General features: G+C 40.8%; 1 protein-coding gene across 6 annotated transcripts in view; it reads right to left on the reverse strand.

Annotated features, from left to right (window-relative positions):
• SCHIP1 (schwannomin interacting protein 1) overlaps window positions 1–20889 on the reverse strand; it is a 180131-nt gene that overhangs the window by 17994 nt on the left and 141248 nt on the right. For 5 of the 6 annotated variants that reach the window (XM_061417359.1, XM_061417351.1, XM_061417345.1 and 2 more), the window contains one exon: window positions 15907–16025. In XM_061417359.1, coding sequence (XP_061273343.1) covers window positions 15907–16025 — 119 coding nt within the window. Of the gene's footprint in view, window positions 1–15902; window positions 16026–20889 lie in introns of those variants that run through there. The other variant, XM_061417386.1, reaches the window with a different exon arrangement.

The raw sequence follows: 20889 nt of genomic DNA on the forward strand, positions 1-20889 counted from the left end.
GCAATATAACTTTAAGCGCATATACCTCCTGTTGTTGTTTTTTGTTTAGTTACTAAATCGTGTCTGACTCTTTTGTGACCCCATTGTCTGCAGCCCACCATGCTCCTCTGTCCATGAGATTTCCCAAGCACGAATACTGGAGCAGGTTGTCATTCCCTTCTCCAGGGAGCTTCCTGACCCAGGGAGCAAACCCGAGTCTCCTGCATTGGCATGCAGATTCTTTATGGCTGAGCCACCAGGGAAGCCCATGTATTAGTCCTGAAGTTGCCTATAATTTCAAGGCAACTGTATGGTTTCCTTAAGAAACAGAGTAAAAGGGAACTTGAAAACGCCTAGGCATTTCAAACATGCATTGCTATCTTCTGTCCAAAATCACTGTGGTTGTGAGAGCCTCTGGCTCTGCTGTTACTCATTACTCAGTATTCCCAACTAGTCTGTGGCTGGGCTGTTAAAATATACCTTTATTTATTTTAATGGATCTTTGATGCATTATTCAAAGGCTTTCTACATAAAGTTTTTCTATATTTGCTGTTTTATGAGAATTTCAAAGGAGATGGAATATAAAATGTATGCTGTAATTAACCAAGGGTAGCTGTAAACACATTTCATTTTTCTAAGAATTTGTCATGAAGAAGGAATGTGGGAACACCTGAGGTCTGGGTAAGTTCTAGATACATGGGGTGTATGATGGTGTCTATATAGGATGCACTGAGGTGGGTTAAAATGAAGCGCTGCTGAGGACTTCCCTGGAGGTCCAGTGGTTAAGACTCAGAACTTCCACTGCAGATGGCATGGGTTTGATCTCTGGTCTGGGAACTTGATGCTTTTGAACTGTGGTGTTGGAGAAGACTCTTGAGAGTCCCTTAGACAGCAAGGAGATCCAACCAGTCCGTCCTAAAGGAAATCAGTCCTGAATATTCATTGGAAGGACGGATGCTGAAACTCCAATACTTTGGCCACCTGATTCGAAGAACTGATTCATTTGAAAAGACCCTAATGCTGGGAAAGATTGAGGGCAGGAGGAGAAGGGGGATGACAGAGGATGAGATGGTTGGATGGCATCACTGACTCGATGGACATGAGTTTGAGCAAGTTCCAGGAGTTGGTGATGGACAGGGAAGCCTGGTGTGCTGCAGTCCATGGTTTTGCAAAGAGTCGGACAGGACTGAGCGACTGAACTGAGAACTAGCATTCTGCATGCCATGCAGCATGACCAAAAAAACAGAAAAAAATTGTGAAATACCTTTCCCATTTCCCAAACCTTGCTCTTCACTCTTCTTTTCCCTACTGACTGTTTCATATTGACATTTACCATGAGATTTACAGAATTACTATTCAGAAAAGGAAAGGCAAAGTTTCTGTTTCCCAATGTTTGTTATTGTGAAAATACACTATTTCTTATTTTACTTTAGTGGGACTGTGTTAACTTCCTTTTGCTAAAGACTGTGTAATGCATGGGGTGATCATTTGACTTTTAAGAAATTTAAAAATTTAAAATTGAAGTATAGTTGCTGTACAATATTATATGATACAGGTGTACAATATAGTGATTGACAATTTTTAAAGGTTATACTCCTCTTACAGTTACTATAAAAATATTGGCTCTATTTCCCGTCATGTACTACATCCTTGTAGCTTATTTTACACCTAATAGTTTGTATTTCTTACTCCCCTCCCCCTCGATGCTTCTCCCTCTTCCCCCTCCCCACAGCCATCTCTCCAAGGTGCCCAATGTGGTAACCACTAGTTTGTTCTCTATAACCGTGAGTCTGTTTCATTTTTGTCATATTCACTAGTTTGCTGTATTTGGTAAGATTCCACATGTAAGTGATATCATACAGTATTCATCTTCCTCTGTCTGACAATTTCACTGAATCTAATGCGCTCCAAGTCCATCCATGTTGCGGCAAGTGATAACATTTCATTCCTCCTTAATGGCTGAGTTAAGCTGACTTTTTAAAAAGAGTGATATTCCTACAACAGGTTCAAATACTGCTGGTCTAACATATAACATCACACACACAGTGATGCTTACAAGTATATTAGGAAAAAAGGGGATGTTTAACTATTCATTCATTCATTCGGTGATCAGGCAAGAACATCTCTGAAAACCCCACAGCACTGGTCAGCCAGTGCTGAGCCTAAGATCCCCCCCATTCCTCCCTTCCCCACACCTCCTCAGGCCAGGACACAGGCCTTCTAGTTCCCTACAGTCCCACCTATTGCCTTTTATCTGGGCAACCTCATTCCTTCAAGCTTCTTCCTGGCCCATGCAGGCATATTATAGTTCACAACCCCTGAATTAAGTGGATCATGGAGGTAGTTGATCTAGGAAGAGAAACCAGGTCTTTGAACAGGTACCAAATGCTTGGATCATTAAATCACAATATACAAACAGAAATGTGGAATATATAAAGCACTGGGACAAAACTGAAAAACAAACACTTACTAGACACTCCTTATCCTACATATGAGAAAAGAAACACTTTCACTTAACCTGAACGTTAATTAGCAAGTAAGGTGTTAACCAAGAAGAGCGAATGAGCAGGGAGCCAACTGCAGAAGAAAGGCCGTCTGGCCACTGGAGGTGGGGTGAGAAAATGCAGAGAGGGATGGAAAGCCAACCCTCCAGCAGTTATGTGTCAGCGAAGTTAAGGGTTGTTTCAAACTGTGTGCTAGAGACGGGACTGGGGTCAGGGGCCATCATGTCTCTTCATGTCCTGTCCTGACCCCACATCTTACAGGACTCAGGCTTCCGGCTTCTTCAGCAAAAGCAGAGGAAAGCAGCTCCGAGGGTGGGAGAGTGTGGACGGCCCTCTCTGGGTTTTCTTCTCCCAGTTTCGGGCAGACCTTTTGTCTGCTCTCTTTTCTAAGGCTCGTTAGTTCTGGACCCTCCATCTGTATGTGTTCACATGAGAGCTGGTGGGCATCCAACTCCACAGAGTCTTCTCACTACTTAAGAGGCTAGGGGTGGACTAGCACTCACCAGCTTTTCTCTGGTGAAGTGCCAGCCTCTGGAGCCTAGCCTGATTCTTCAGGGAGCCATAAATACCTGCATTCCTCAGACAGCTGCTGGTTCTAATTCCACATCAGTATCTAGTCCCTTCACTAATGACCACTTACATGTAATTAAATTTGGAATTATAGGGTCTTAATGTTAAAAAATGCATTTTCACCAGAAATATTTTCTGCATGAATTGAAGACCAGAATGAGACCTCTTCTGATACTGCAATAATGATGGAATAAAACAGTCATCTCTCCTAAGTGCCAAATGTGGTACACTTTCATCTTAATTAAAGCCAAATGATTTCTAAGTCATCTACATCCTCAAATACAAAGTTACCACTTTTGAGCATCTACTATGTCGTAGGCACTTAATAAATATTATCTCTAATTCTCAGATACACATAAAACAAGTATGATGAACTCCACTTTACATATAAGAAAATCAAGGCTCACAGATTAAATTATACAAGGTCACAAAGCTGGCATTTTATTGTAAGAGAGTGTGGTGCCAGGCACTTTAACAAGGCTAGAATAAATTCATGAATGGAAGAATAAAAGAGAAGATGAAAAAATAAAAGCAAAACAAAAAACAAAAAACCGGAAACAACTTCAATGTCTAACGATAAGAGATATAAGTATATTATGGTGAAATACATGATTGGCCATTCTGTGGCTGGTAAAAACAGTTATGAAATGGGCAAATGATCTTGATGTATTGTTAAGTCAAAAAGAAAAACCAAACTCTAAAACAATAGGTATAGTATGATTCCAACTCTGTAAACAAAAATGTGGAGATACATGAACAGAAAAAGTGGCAGGAAATACACCTAGATATTTTTTGACGGAAGAAATTCAGCTGACTTTTAACTTCTCTCTTTTGAGTGCCTCTAAATTGCCAACATCCGCTGGATCATCGAAAAAGTAAGAGAGTTCCAGAAAAATATCTATTTCTGCTTTATTGACTATGCCAAAGCCTTTGACTGTGTGGATGACAATAAACTGTGGAAAATTCTGAAAGAGATGGGAATACCAGACCACCTGACCTGCCTCTTGAGAAACTTGCATGCAGGTTAGGAAGCAACAGTTAGAACCGGACCTGGAACAACAGACTGGTTCCAAATAGGAAAAGGTGTACGTCAAGCCTGTATATTGTCACCCTGCTTATTTACATCATGCAGAGTACATCATGAAAAATGCTGGGCTGGAGGAAGCACAAGCTGGAATCAAGATTTCCAGGAGAAATATCAATAATCTCAGATATGCAGATGACACCACCTTTATGGCAGAAAGCGAAGAAGAACTAAAGAGCCTCTTGATAGAGTGGAAAAGTTGACTTAAAGCTCAACATTCAGAAAACTAAGATCATGGCATCCGGTCCCATAACTTCTTGGCAAACAGATGGGGAAACAGTGGAAACAGTGGCTGACTTTATTTTTTGGGGGCTTCAACATCACTGCAGATGGTGATTGCAGCCATGAAATTAAAAGACGCTTACTCCTTGGAAGGAAAGTTATGACCAACCTAGACAGCATATCGAAAAGCAGAGACATTACTTTGTCAACAAAGGTCCATCTAGTCAAGGCTATGGTTTTTGCAGTAGTCATGTATGGATGTGAAAGTTGGACTATAAAGAAAGCTGAGTGCAGAAGAATTGATGCTTTTGAACTGTGGTATTGGAGAAGACTCTTGAGAATCCCTTGGACGACAAAGAGATCCAACTGTCCATCCTAAAGGAGATCAGCCCTGGGTGTTTATTGGTAGGACTGATGTTGAAGCTGAAACTCCAATACTTTGGCCACCTGATGTGAAGAGCTGACTCATTTGAAAAGACCCTGATGCTGGGAAAGATTGAGGGCAGGAGGAGAAAGGGACGACAGAGGATGAGATGGTTGGCTGGCATCACTGACTTGATGGACATGGGTTTGTGGACTCTGGGAGTTGGTGATGGACAGGGAGGCCTGGCATGCTGCCGTTCATGGGGACGCAAAGAATCAGACATGACTGAGCGACTGAACTGAACTGAAGTTGCTATGTGTGGGCATTTAGCAGGAATTAAAAAAGGAAAAGGAGAGAAAATGGGCGAGTTGATTAGCACTTGTTTGTTGGAGAAAGGTGAGTAGGATTAAATATTTGACAGCTGGAAGAGGACCACTGTGTGTGTGACTCAGATGGTATCTATGCAGAGACCATGACTCATGCATGAGTCAGGGTGGCTTTTGTTTCTGGCAGGGAGCTGGGGTGGGGGCGGTGGAAGATCCTCTTTGAGGGCAGTGAGAAACATATTTTCTTGCAAATGGACATTTCCGTGGATGGACTCTTTGATTCAACTGTTGTCATCCCTCCCCAGCCTAGGCTTAACCTCCTTCTCCTTTTTGTATCTGCACAGATAACAGCCTCTTAAAGCAATGGATATACATTTCACCGTTTGTATTTTTTTCTTTTTTTTTTGAACTTTGCCTTAAAAAAAATTTTTTTTTTGGCTCTGCCACACAGCATGTGGGATCTTAGTTCGCTGACCAGGGATCAAACCCACATCTCCTGAAGTGGAATATCCCCTGGAGTTGAAGCATGGAGTCTTAACCACAGGACTGCCAGGGAAGTCCCTCACTGTATTTTTAAAGCCAGCCTGCTTATTGATTCTGCTCAGCCCAGGTGGAGTTTAAACTTGTATCTGCCTGACCCGCTGATGATTTTCAGCTGCTAGAGCTGAAGTTCAGCTCATACCCCTTCCAGACCTGTGATAAGGCCTGTGCTGCTGCTGCAGTTTAGCTGCTTAGTCACGTCCAACAATCTGCAACCCCATGGACTGTAGCCCGAAAGGCTCCTCTGTCCATGAGTCATCCCAGGCAAGAATACTGCAGTGGGTTAGCCATTTCTTCTCCAGGGGATATTCCCGACCCAGGGATTGAACCCTCATCTCCTGCTTGGCAGGTGAATTCTTTACCATTGAGCCACCTGGGAAGCCCTAAGGTCTGTGAGGTTAGGTTAAAGATAGGGCAGTTGAAGACTCAGTGCTTGTGGATGTTTTCGACTGGTATCATTGGATGTGGTGCAGATTTTAACTACAAATTCTTTTACTCTCTTGAACACTGAATTACTGCTTTCACCACTTTTTATGTTTATGTTTTAAAAAACATTGGGGTTACCATTTAGGCTTGGTCCCATAGTAAGCTTTATCTCAGAGACTTTCTGTTTCATGATTTAATATGTGGTCATCTGATTCCATGGGGTCGTGAAGACATGACTGGGCAACTTCACTTTCACTTTTCACTTTCATGCATTGGAGAAAGAAATGGCAACCCACTCCAGTGTTCTTGCCTGGAGAATCCCAGAGATGGTGGAGCCTGGTGGGCTGCCATCTATGGGGTTGCACAGAGTCAGATACAATGGAAGCAACTTAGTAGCAGCAGCAGCAGCAGCAGCAGCATCTGATTCCATTCAGTCATTAGGAGAATGCAGTAGATTTACTGAATTGTGCTAATTCTGTGACACATGGTTATTCATCTTTGGCCATCTTTTAAAGTCCAGATATGTCTCACGATCTCAGTCACCCACATAGCTGGCAGCATAACTGTTCTACTGAGCAGTAGCCCCATCAGCCAACAAACCATATGAGGACCGATGAGAAGGAGGTAGGCTCTGGAAGTTGGCTATCCATGCCTTCTGATGGAAACATGCAGAATGGGGGTGTGGCTTGGAAGGTGATATGCAGCACCTCCTGATGGCACAAGGGGTGACACTGTGGGGAAAGATGGACAACTCCAAGGGAAACTGGTTAAAGGAGAATTGAATTGTGAATGTGAAAAGGGTGTAGGACTACTTTAACCGATTTCCCTTTTTCTTATTTTTTTGTATGCACAAAAGACACATACAACAAAAATGTATATCCAAATAAACCCAAAAGAGCTTTTCAATAAAACAAAAATTCTGGAATTCCCTGAAAATCCAGTGGTCAGGGTTCTGAGCTTCCACTGCAAGGGACACAAGTTTGATCCTTGGAAACTAAGATTCCACATGTACATGGCACAGCTCCCCCGCTGCCCTGATTAACAAAAAAAATAAAATTCTATGTGTTAAGGTGGCATGTGTCACCATTTAACTGACAGTGATTTTCTGAAATATCTTGCATGGGTTTTTAATGCATGTGATAACCTGATTGAGCTATGGTTTTTCCAGTAGTCCAGGATATGAGAGTTGGATCATAAAGAAGGCTGAGTGCTGAAGAACTGATGCTTTCGAACTGTGGTGCTACAGAAGACTCTTGAGAGTCCCTTGGACAGCAGAGAGATCAAACCAGGCAATCCTAAAGGAAATCAACCCCAAATATTCACTGGGAGGACTGTTGCTGAAGCTGAAGCTCCAATATCTTGGCTACCTGATGTGAAGAGCCGACTCCCTGGAAAAGACTGATGCTGGGAAAGATTGAAGGCAAAAGGAGAAGGGGGCAGCAGAGGATGAAATGGTTGGATGGCATCACCGACTCACTGGACATGAATCTGAGCAAACTCCAGGAGAGAGTGAAAGACAGAGGAGTATGGCTCTCTCTAGACCAAGAGGTCGCAAAGGGTCAGACATGACTTAGCAACTGAATAACAACAACAATCTGAATGAGAATGATCTGAGGGGCACAAAAAATTTGATAACAAAATCAAACAAAAGGATTGTGTTAAACCTCCAGATGACAGAGCTCACTTGCAGTCAGTAAGGCTTTTTTCTCGTAGCAGCGAGTGCTTACGTAAAGTCTCAAAGAATCCGGTCCTCATATAAGCTGTGTGTGTCCAGGCACACGGGAGGGACCACTGTCTGTAGGGAGTGCAAACGGCAATAATAAAGTCATGATAACTTGTCAAAGATGATGTGCCAATGAAAAATCATTTCTACAAGTTCTTTTAATTAAACATTTGGCTGTCCACTGGAACCATTTTTAAATATAAAATGCCAGCCCTGTGGCCTTTTTCTCCTCATCTCCCACCCTTCTGCAGTAGCTCTGACAATTGAATTCTCACTGGTGATAATAATAAAATTCATAAGACAGAGTACAGCTAGTTATGCCTCTAGCAAGATGTCAAATTTCACTTGCACAAAATTAATTGCACCTAATTAAACTGGGGTCATTGGCATTACCGTAAAGTGAGGCTATTTATTAGACAAAGAAAATTTCACAAATATCAATTTGCTGTCCTTTCAGGTTTGTAAAAGAGAAGAATTGCTTACATAATTAAATTTGTTTTGCCATTTTAATAGTATTAGTCCTTAAAAGATCCTCTTCAAAATTTCCTTTACTTTTAAAATTGTGTAATATTTTAGAATACTGGAGGTAATTCTTGGAGGAGGGCATAAAAAATAGTAAGAGTTTTCTGCAGAGTACCTGATGACATTTCAAATAGTATATTAAAAAAAAGAATTTGTAAACTATCATTTGCAATGGCATGTACCTTGGAATTACTCATATGAAGGATATTCTATGCAAATTAATAGTGCGCTTGTGTGAGATTAATATGAAGTTTAAAAGATATGTCACACATTTTAAATAGGTTGCTGGAGTATGTACCTATTTCACTGCATTAAAACAGGACAACCTCTTCTCACCCACACTGGGTATATATGACCACTGTGCTTATTTCTAGGAATTTATGCAAACATTATTACTGTCAGAGACCAAAGGATGATTTACTTTACTGGCAAAATGATGCTGCTTTGACCTGTGATTCCATGGCATATTATACATTCAGATTCTCAGTTCCTCACATTCAAAGCTCCTATGAATCCAGTTTCTTTAAAGGTGCTCTGCCGCTGCTGCTGCTAAGTCACTTCAGTCATGTCTGACTCTGTGCGACCCCATAGACGGAAGCCCACCAGGCTCCCCCGTCCCTGGGATTCTCCAGGCAAGAACACTGGAGTGGGTTGCCATTTCCTTCTCCAATGCATGGAAGTGAAAAAGTGAAAGTGAAGTCGCTCAGTCGTGTCCAACCCTCAGCGACCCCATGGACTGCAGCCTTCCAGGCTCCTCCGTCCATGGGATTTTCCAGGCAAGAGTACTGGAGTGGGCTGCCATTGCCTTCTCTGAAAGGTGCTCTAGGTCACTGTTATCTGTCCTACTAATACAACTCTCTGGGCTATATAGTGCCTCCCTACTCCCCCTCCCCGCCACCCAGCCCAAACACAAAAGGAGGTGGTGGGTTAATTTTATTGGTCTTGTCTCAGTCATTCACCAATAAACCTGTAAGAACAAGAAAGAAATGCATTTTGATTTGGGGATGTTGGAATGGCTGAGACAAGCAAACAGTAATCATTATTCAAACCAGCATCTAAAAAACTCTCTGGGGAACTTCAGTTTTTCATAATCTTCACGCTGCATGGAGAGAGGGGTATATAACCTTTTCTAGGTTACAACATCCCATTGCATATTTTATGAAATAGACTGTATTAAATTGCATTTATATTTATATGCATGTAAATAAAATCTGGGCTTCCCTGTTGGCTCAGTGGTAAAGAATCCACCTGCCAATACAGGAGCCTTGGATTGGATCCCCACAGATTGGGAAGATCCCCTGGAGAAGGAAATGGCAATCCACTCTACTATTTTTGCCTGAGAAATTCCATGGACAGAGGAGTCTAGTGGACTATAGCCCATGAGCTGGAGATGGCTTAACTACTAAACAACAACAAATAAAATCTAGGGTAAGGGAAGAATAAGAGTGGGGGTCAGGTTTATTTTGTGTTTACTCTGAGAAAAGGAGAATGGAAAAGGCAGAAATAGCTTTCTCTAAAATGTCCAAACAGGTTGTCCTGTTTGAAAGATGAAAGATTTCCTAGATGTCTATTACTAATGACCACTTTGTCTTGTATTTTCATAGCAGCCAAGCCAGTTTCCATTCCTTTGATATTAATAACATTAAGCTATGTAAACTAAGAATCCAAAATATAATGCTGATTCAAAATTAATTTGGTCAATGAGAAAAATTTTATAGCAAAGTATTATACTAGTCATAAGAGAAAATGAATATTTTTTGAGAACATGAGTAATTTCTTAGAAAGCTTATTTCAAAAATAGGTAATTCATTTTCCTCATTTCCTTTTAAGCTTTTAGCTGAAGCATTTTTAAATAGAAAAAACCGACAAAGGTCATACGATCTCCATTTGAAAAGGCTGATTATGTGTGGATTAGCAAATTTGGAAGAAAAATATGGCACTTCCTGTACTTGCCACATTTCAGTATAAGTCAAATTTAATTACTTGAGTTATGAAGCAATATCAAAAATTCTTTTGCTGCAGTATTGGGCATGAAATGTCTTTATGGGATTATAGTAAGTCTAGCTTACATTTAATAACTTGTCATTCTTTTAAAAAGTGCTTTAGGAGATAGCACCAATTAGAAAAATTCAGTGGGGCTGAAACCCAAAGGCCAACTGAGAAGAACTTACATTTGCAGTAGCAGCTTAATAAGCACGTCTTCCCAAGGGACCTTCATGCCACTTCACAATTTCTCACATAACGCGTATGAAGTTAATTTTTACAGGTAATCACACACCCTTTAAAATGCATAATTAGAACTCTATTATTTTGCCAAAGGATCCTACTTAACCAGGTAAGCCCTGCCTTAAAAGAAAGCTTAGCACTTCCAAACCTGTTGCTTGGTCAATTAGTTTTAAGTCCTCAGTCTCATTTAAAATTGAGTACTGAGCTCCTTAAAGTAGTAAATTCATCTAATATTTACCTGGTTTTGATTATTTAACTACTTCAGCACGTGTGCTTAGGCGCATTTTGGAGTGCCACATCGAGACCTCAGAGTTCTAACATCCCTTAAGTACTTCTGTAAGGAAGAGGTAAGGTATTTCCAGCTTAATGAAGAACTTCAGGCACTGTAATACATTAGAACATGAATTCTAATAGGGATGAAGAATATGGGTTACACAATTGCAACTGAACATCTCCTCAGGCTTTTCTCCTACATTATTACTGAACAAAGGGAATGGCAGTCAGTCTTTGCAGACTTAAAATTTACAGGGATAAAGTGATATTTCTTAGAAACATTAAGTATCATTATTAACCATCATCCAAAAAGTCATCGTGTTCTCGGAGAGGATGATCTCATCCGAGGATGAAAACATCTGAAAGAACAGGATATAAATAATCTTCCTTATGGCGAGTCAACAAGGGTAGCTTGTTCTGAGCTCCTGTGAAGTACATATGTGTTTAGAGAGCTGTGTCTCCAAAGGGCGTGGATGACTCACTGATTCTCAAATGATGCTCTGCTATAATAGTGTCAGGTGGGCTCTGAGGGTTTACAGGGGAGGGGTGGTGAGGAGCAGTGAGGGTGGAATGGAGGGGCACTAAACGGAAGTGGTGGGGGAGGCATATTCTGGGCAGGGTTCTCCCAACCCCTCTCCTTCAGTCCTCCTGAACCAGAGGTCAGCTTTGTTTTACATACATGGTTTCGGCACATGATTTTATCTGCAAAGATATTTCTTCTATTAAAAATAGTGAAAACCTTTTGGGACTTCCCTGGCAGTCCTGTAGGTTAAGACTTCGCCTTCCAATGGGTCAGGGGGCAAGTTAGATTCCTGGTCAGGGAGATCCCACACGCCTCATGGCCAAAAAACCAAAACACAAAACAGAAACAATATTGTAACAAATTAAATAAAACCTTTAAAAATGGTCCAGATTAAAAAAAATATCTTCAAAAAATAATGAAAATCTTTATGAGACATCCAGTTACAAATGGCATATGGAACACAGGTATTTATTTACTCTTGCTTCTGAAATCCTACTAAAATAATATGAAAGGAAGGAAGAAGGTATAAACCTACAGGGACAAAGAAAATGGAAAAGGAGACAATGGCACACAAGAGAGTTAGGAAAAAAACAAAACACAGATGGATGAGCGGTATCTGACTTTATTTCAATTTGCTAGATGCCTGCAGGGGAGGCTGGTGGGAGAAGCACGTGCATTTTCACTGCAGGATCCTGGAAATGCTCAGGTACATCTGAAGCTGGGAGAGTGGGGTAGACTGTACGTGGAGGAAGATTGATTAAGCAATTGAAAGAAAAATCTAGACCTTCTAACTTGCCCTGTCTACCTATGGTCTGGCAGAATGAGAAAGCGTACTACCTAGAGAGGCTGAATGAGAGGAGTTCCAGGCTGGGGCTCCCTCAGGCACAGCTGAGGTGGCAATGAAAGGCCTTATTGAAATCATGGGAATTAAGTACATGATGAATCGTCAACCATTAGCCTGCTCGAGTCTTACACTAGCAGCCAGGCTTAAAATTCCTCAGGACAAAGTTGGAGAGGTTGTCTCTGGGTAACTTACAGTCCAAGAGAAAAGAGATTTAGATACTTTAAATTGGATTCATCCTAACAAAATAGTTATGTTTTCACCTGACCATTCTAAACTGAAGTTTGTGCATGCGTGCTAGGTCACTTCAGTTGTGTCCATCTCTTTGCGACCCTGTGGACTGTAGCCTGCCAGGCTCCTATGGGATTCTCCAGGGTGAAAACACTGGTGTGGGTTGCCATTTCCTTCTCCAGGGGATCTTCCTGACTCAGGGATGGAACCGGTGTCTCTTTCATCTCCTGCACTGGCAGGCAGGTTCTTTACCACTAGCGCCACCTGGGAAGCCCAAGGTGAAGTTCATCATTCATTAATTGAGTAACTATTCAGTGACTGACTATTAGACGCTATCTAATAGTTATGATGGTGAACAAAACAAAGATCTGCTCTCTTGAGGTGAATATTTTAGTACTAGAGAAAGACAAAGAACAAGTTAAAAGTATATTTAATACAATGTCAGGTAACGATAAGGGTCCCAAAGAAAAACGAATCAGGGTAAGAGGCTGGGTGTTGACTTTTCAACTGGGTGATCAAGGCATGTCTCTCTGAGGAATCAGTATATGGCTAACAGGCCCTAACCAGAGGGTAGTGTTAGGACTTGGAGCTAACAGTTCTTAGAGTTTTATACCTAATTATTAACAGAAATGAAAACAAACAAACAAAAAATAAACTCAGAAGAAAAATCGTGGGCCTACAGAAATCAGAAGAAAACATTTTGAACAATTTAACTAAAATTAATACCTTTAGTGAAATGAGAAAGTATGATGTGAAAAAATTTGAAAACATAAACAAAATGGATAACTTCTTAAAAAATACAACTTACCAGAACTGACTTAAGAAATAAAAAGTAGGTACAATCTTAAAATCACTTAAAAAACGGAAGCAGTTAAATCAAACATACAAGTAGGCACCAGGCCCAGAGGGTTATACAGGTGAGAAACAGCTCATTCCAATATTATGTACAATGAAAACAGAATAAAGAATCCAACAGAAATTTGAATAAGGTCCAAATAGATACACCACATAAAGGGAAACAAAGAGAGTTAATAAGCACAATGAAATACCATTTAATACATATGCAGTTAAAAAATATAAAAGAAATTGGCAATATTGAGTGTTAGAAAGGCTATGGATCTATAAGAGCTTTGAGCTATTGCTGGTAGGAGTGTAACTTGTGCAATTGTTTTGGAGAACAGTTTTGGCATTATTTTCTAAGTAGGAACATTCATGTATTTTCCTAGGAATTCCACTCCTAGGAATGCACCAAGAGAAACTTGCACACGGACAGCAGAAGACATGTACAAGGATGTTTAGAAGCAGCACTATTTACAAGAGCAAAACCTTTGGAACAACCTTTGAAACAAGCCAATGCCTTTCATCAGAAGAGTGGCTCTATGAATTGGGATACATTCACACAGTGGAATGTAATAGAGAACTCCAACTATGGACTGGCAAAGGGAAAAAAGGGGCAATTAAAATTTCAGAATAAACAATAAAATTTCTCAAGTAATCATAGCTTACTACATGGTTCAAGGTGAATAATATATGATCTTAATAATGTAAAATCAAACAATTATTTTACCCCAAATTCTGAAATAATTACACGGGGAGGATGGGGGGATATATAGATATGTCTGTGGGAGGGCTGTAACAGAGAGTTAAACCCACGCTTTCTGTTATTTGGTGGTCAAAAGATGGTTTAAAAGAAAAGCTAAGAAGATCAGCATTTTATTCAAAGACATAAACACCAGCAGCAATAGCTAAGGAGTTAAACACTATTATTTCTGGAGAGTGAGATAGGATAGAGAGGGATAGGACCAAGGACTGTTACTTTTGTGTTGTTATTATACACTCTGTAGTTAATTCTACTTTACTTTTAAAGCCATGTAACACACACACACACACACACACACACACACACACACACACATACTTTGATTCTGAAACCCAGACTTCCCATTTGGACCAGATGGATATGACATGGCCAAGCAAAGAGATGGGATTTCTAAAAGAAAAGTTTTTGGGGCTTTGGAGAGAGAGTAGTAACAGAGATCTAGAAGACTATCTATGGGTCTACTCTCCTCATTTTACACAATTGAGGAAACTGAGGTATGGTAAAACTAAGTACATTGTTCAAGTCTCAGACTTAAGCTGACTAGGATGAACCCTCAGGTGTCCAGGTTCCTAGGCCAGAGTCCTCCTGCCACTTCCCACTGGGAGGAGAAAGAGGTGCTTCAACAGCAAAGGCAAAGGCTTCCAGCTCTGAAATGACATATGAAGAGATGGAGGGAATCCTCTGAGCCTGTGCTGGCCCCACGCCCACCGAGGAGGACATGCCTGAACACTGCGTGGCCAGGTCTCAGCTCCTGACTCCAGGCTCTAACCCACTGGCAGTAACTCCTTATATGCACATATGTGTGCTTTCTGATTTGTGCTGATTTAGGTAAATCTGTAAGGATCAGACAGAAGTATGAGGCTTACTGAAAGCCAGATAAAATAGATACCAAAGTGTCTAATACTGGACCTCATACGAAGCAAAGAGTGGAAACCAGTTCACTGGTTGAACAAATGCACGAATGCTATCATTTGTCTCCCATACTTGGTTTATCATGGTAAGTATATCTAGTATTTATACAGGCGATATTTGCTCTTAAGAGAGTCCAAAGGAAGAGACAGATATTTTGACAAGAAACAGATATCTGAAGAGGGATCAAGAGAATGCTGATGCATCTTCAGTTACTACCATCTTTCAAAAACAGTGTTCTACGCGCTTTCACCACCTGGAATACCTGTACTCGTAACAGTTAATTTTGCAAACTGTCTATACCCCCTCAAACAAAGTGTGACCTATGGACTGGCAGAGGAACATCAGCTGGGAGCTTGTAAGAAATACAGAATCTTAAGCAACCCCCAGACCTACTGAATCAGAATCAGCATTTTAACAAAATCCCCAAGTGACACAACTTGCACATTAAAGTTTGAGAAGCTCTGGTCTACAGTCCTATTTTCTAGGTAGAATTATAATTTTAACATATTTTCATTGGAATTAGAAGCTATGCAAATAATCAATGATACCCTGAAATCAAGATTAAAAAAAAAAGACAGGTTAAGCTTGCAGTAAATATTCAATGATCAAAGTGGGAATTGTATTTCTCAGTTACCAGTATTCATTGTTATCAAATGTATCAGAGGGGTGAGTCTGGATGTTTTGGGATTGCTTAATGGCAAATCTGGTGGTCTGCCACAATGTTCCAAATATCGGTTGGCTTGCTTAAGAGTGTAGCTTTATTTCCCCATCACAAAGTGAAATCAGTATTGTGTCTAAAAATGAAATATAGAAATCTGACCCCAATGGCTGGGCAAATGGGCCCCAAATCCCCAAAACTAAAACCCAAAAGACCAACCTAACAAACAGGTGGGGAGGGATCTGTCTAGCACACAAATAAAGGTGGTAGTATTATGGGGGAAAAATACTCAAGGATTTAAAGGATATCTCATTAAACATACAGTCAGATGACAAAATCCATTAGGTATATATGAAAAAAATCAACTCAAAACAACACTCACCGGGAGGAAAGGCTTGGCTTCCCACTTTTGCTACAGCTGGTATAAATTCCTGGGCCATCATCAAAGAAGCTTCCCAGTGCCAACTTCTGTCGGATAGATTCCCTCTCATTTTTCTGTGCCTAAAATTTCAGGAAAATAAAACATGCCGATAAGCAGGCAGATACATCACAACCAGAGGCAATCTAACTTCTAGGTCTCTTAGAACTGTAATATTAGACAAAAATAAAATAAAACAGGCCACAGCACAAGAGCATTTGAATTAATAAGAGCTGAAATGCAACCCATCATTCCTGACTCCAAGTCTGTGAGTTAATTTCAGTTCTTCAGAGCCCATTATGATCACTAGTCTAGGAAATCACCCTCATGGTACTAAATGGTTGTCATCAGGATGGAACTACAGCTGACTCTTGAACAACATGGGTTTGAAAGAAGACTTTTTTCAATAGTAAATACTATAGTACATCCATGACTGGTTGAATCTGTGAACCACACACAGGCATGGCTGACTTTAAGTTACAGGCAGATTCTCTACTGTACTGAGGGTCGACACCCCTAACCCCTTGTTAAAGAGTCACCTGTAGATTATTTGGTGCTTTCATCTTTCTTCTTACCTGCTAGATATGACAAGAGTAAAAGAGTAAAGGCATGGAGGACAAGCACTTTGTCCTAAATCAAATCGCTTTTATCTTAAATGAGGGCTCATGTCTTTTGCCTTCTTTACATGGTCCCTTTCAGTCCACTTTCTCTTTGGCAAGAACATCAATTCATTCAACTGACAGGCACCAAGCCTCTATGAGAGGCAGAAGCCATACTGTGACGCTGGAAGCAGGGCTCAGGATGGATAGACAGAGCCTCTGCCCCCGCCCAGCTTACAGTCTTGATGGGGACATTTGTTTTTGTTCAATATCCTGATCTCACCGGGTTTAGAATGTGAGCAATCCTAACACAGTGCTTGGAATAGCTGGAGGATTCTCACTGGACCCATCTGTTTCATATTTTGAAGGGAAGTCAGGTCCATGTGCATAGGAACAGAATTTGGTAAACTACACTACTGGGATAATTTGGATATGTTTACAACACTTGGCTTCCCATAAAAGTCCCATAAAAACTCACCATGCTGAACTTCTAAACCCTTTAAACAACAGGAGAGGAGATTAGACATGATTTCCTTAGTTAAAAATAAACCCACAAAAAACAAATATAATGAGTTGGATATTCTGGGGTGAGAATGAGACTTAGGTTTTCTGTTTTTGTGGGGTGAGGGGTCTGTGAGAAGCACCATTTTAAGTTTTGAGCAGGGAGCTGAAGACGATGCTGACCAAATTATATTACACAACACAGCTCAGGTGATGGGGTGTGGTCACAGAATACCCCATCACCCTGATTCTCCCAGGAGGTGGTTCTGGAGCCACATTTGCTGCCTCCAGTACCCACAAGTTACAGCGGAAGCTCTGATCCACCATCTGAGCATCACTGTCACAGTAATGAAATGTACAACCTACCGTAAGGACAGGCTGAAAAAGGGCTTCATTTCATTCCCAAGTGAAGGGCAATATACTATAGGCTAAGGAGGCTGTCTAACATGGTAGTTACTAGTCACATGTAGCTATTTACATTCAAATTTAAAATTAATTCAAATAAAAAATTCAGTTTCTCCAGTCTTACTACTACATTTCAAGAGCTCCAGAGCCACAGGTGGCTCTAGCAGATACCATATTGGAAGCTCAGAATAAAATATCCGACAGCGCAGCCCCGCTAAGACAGCGTTAGCTTCAACAGTCTGCACCAGGATTTCCTGCAGAGACTTAAAAGTGCACATTCCCATCGCTTCTGAGCCGTCTGGCTAAGATCAAGTGTAAAATACACACTCCTAGTCTCTAGCACCGGATATTTAGTTTCAATAGGCTTTCCTTCTAGTTCAAGGAAAGCTCTTTATTTTCCTTTTTCTAACATTTAAAAATTCTTGGACACTATAACCATTCTTTCAACTTTCATATTTAGCAATTATATTTAAATCTATCCATCTACTCAGGTATCTTCCTATTTTGTCACGTATCCAAGGAACTGTGTCATACTAGCAGCTATAGAGTGTGTGTGTGTGTGTGTGTTACACAGCCACAAGGTAAAAGACTGCTTCTGTACAGTTACAGATGTGATGCTGATCTCATTTGATTACTGGGCTAGCATAGCACTGAGCCCTGAGAAGGTAACCACAAGGTTGTAAAGGGAAGTAAAGAATGCTCTTAATTTCACTAACCACTTGCAACTGTATTTTTGGAAACCTTAGTTAAAGCAACCCACCCTTCCAAATATGCAGGGCTGGTACTTACTGGTGATGGTCCTGCCAAAATAGAACCACACTTGACATCTTTACTTAAAACAAATTCATTTCAAAATCCCAAAATCTGCTCCGCAGATTTAACATAGTCAGAGAACTTATTTCTGAATCCATGTAACAGACAAGAGAGATTATTACTCAATGTCCTCTACAGTCAGAAAACTGTTGAGTGGAATGAAATATCCAAATATAAAATCAGTAGATCATAACATGAGTGTTAATGACCAATATTGTCCAACATTATCCTGGGGTCTGGAAGAGGTTTTCTTTAAAAAAAACACCTATCCCGGGTGTAAAGGTGTTAACATACCCTTAATTCCATGTCTGTCCTGATTTACTTGGTATGTTAAAGCGATAGATAGCAGCTGCTAAGTCACTTCAGTTGTGTTCAACTCTGTGCGACCCCATAGACAGCAGCCCATCAGGCTCCCCCGTTCCTGGGATTCTTCAGGCAAGAACACAGGAGTGGGTTGCCACTTCCTTCTCCAATGCATGAAAGTGAAAAGTGAAAGTGAAGTCGCTCAGTCATGTCCGACTGTTAGCAGCCCCATGGACTGCAGCCTACCAGGCTCCTCCGCCCGCGGGATTTTCCAGGCAAGAGTACTGGAGTGGGCTGCCATTGCCTTCTCCTGATAGATAGTAGAGAAGGTCTTAAAAATATTCTTATTCATGTTAATTACAATTTTAATACCAGAATACTTAATAACAGTTTAAAGAGGTCTGTTTTATGAATGGATAAAGAACTTGTAGTACATTTATACAAAGAAATATTACTCAGCCACAAAAAGGAACAAATTTGAGTCAGTTGCAGTGAGGTGGATGAACCCAGAACCTCTTATACGGAGTGAAGTAAGTCAGAAAAACAAGTGTTGTATATTAATGCATATATATGGAATCTAGATAAATGTTACTGATAAACCTAGTAGAGAACACACTTGTGGACACAGTAGGGGAAGATGAGGGTGGGATGAATTGAGGAAGTAGCATTGATATATATATATATATATATATATGTATGTATGTATACACACACACACATATATACGATCATGTGTAAAGTAGTGGAAAGTTGCTAAATAACACAGGGAGCCCAGGCAGGCACTCTGTGATAACCTAGATGGGTGGCATCGGGGAGGGGAGGGAGGTTCAGGAGGGAAGGGATATATATATATATATATATATACTGGAGGCTATATATATATATATAGACTGATTACATTGTTGTTGGAGAAGGCAATGGCAACCCACTCCAGTACTCTTGCCTGGAAAATCCCATGGACGGAGGAGCCTGGAAGGCGGCAGTCCACGGGGTCGCTGAGGACACAACTGAGCGACGTGACTCTCACTTTTCACTTTCATGCGTTGGAAAGGAAATGGCACCCCACTCCAGTGTTCTTGCCTGGAGAATCCCAAGGACGGGGGAGCCTGGTGCGCTGCCGTCTATGGGGTCGCACAGAGTCGGACATGACTGAAGCGACTTAGCAGCAGCAGCATGTTGTTGTAGGGCAGAAACCAACACAAAACGTAAAGCAACTTTTCACCAATTAAAAAAACAAATAAAATTTAAGAACATAAAGAGGACTATTTTGTAATACACAAATGTCCCCCCCTTATCCTCTTCTCTCTCTGGATCAAGAAAAGTACAGGGGCTTCCCTGGTGGCTCAGTGGCAAAGAATCCACCTGCCAACGAAGGACATAGGTTTGATCCCCGATCTAGGAAGACCCCACATGCCACAGGGCAACTAAGCCCAAGCAACACGACGACTGAGCCTGTGCCCTAGAGCTCTGGAAAGGCAGCTACTGAAGCCTGTGTGCCCTAGAGCCTGTGCTCTGCAACAGAAGAAGCAACCGTAATGAGAAGCCTGGGCACCAAAATGAGGAGTAGCCCCACACTTGCCACAACTAGAGAAAAGCCCATGAAGCAATGAAGACCCGAAACAGCCACAAAGAAACAAATAAATAAAATAACAAATTAAAAAAGAAAAGTATGAGGAATATAAAAGTCACCATAATCCCACCACTGAGACACAGATCGCTGCTAACATTCTGGTATAGTTCCTTTTAGTTTTTTTCTAATCTTATGTGTGTATTTTTCCCTTTTTTCTAAAATTGAGATCACATTGTTTATTATACTTTGAGAACTGCCCTCATTCATTCAAAATCCTTTAAAGATACCATTGTAAATGGCTGCATGCCATTCTATCCTCTGGAGTTATCTTCTATTGTTACCCATTTGGGTTGTATCCAATTAAAAATGACATAGAAGTTAGCATTTTTATATCAGTCCTTGCCCACATGTCTGATTATTTCCTCAGGATAAGTTCCTGGAAGTGGAATTACCAGATCAGCTGAGTGTGAACATTTGTTGAGGCGCTTGACACATTTTGTCACATTGCTCGAGAGGAAATCTGTTCCAATTTACATGCCCACCAGCAACGTGAAAGGGTGCAGCTTTCACTATATCCTGGCTAACACTGAGTATTTTCACTTAAAAAAATGCTATTGTTTTAATTCGATGGGGAAAAAAGGGGCTATCCTTTTTAATTTCTTTGATTACCAGTGAGATGAAATATTTACATTTTTTCAGTTAACATACTAGCTTTTCTGGAAACTACTTACTATGAGCTTTGCTTATTTTTCTATA

The sequence above is a fragment of the Bos javanicus genome, chromosome 1 (genome assembly GCF_032452875.1).
Source record: "Bos javanicus breed banteng chromosome 1, ARS-OSU_banteng_1.0, whole genome shotgun sequence".
Classification (NCBI taxonomy): domain Eukaryota; kingdom Metazoa; phylum Chordata; class Mammalia; order Artiodactyla; family Bovidae; genus Bos; species Bos javanicus.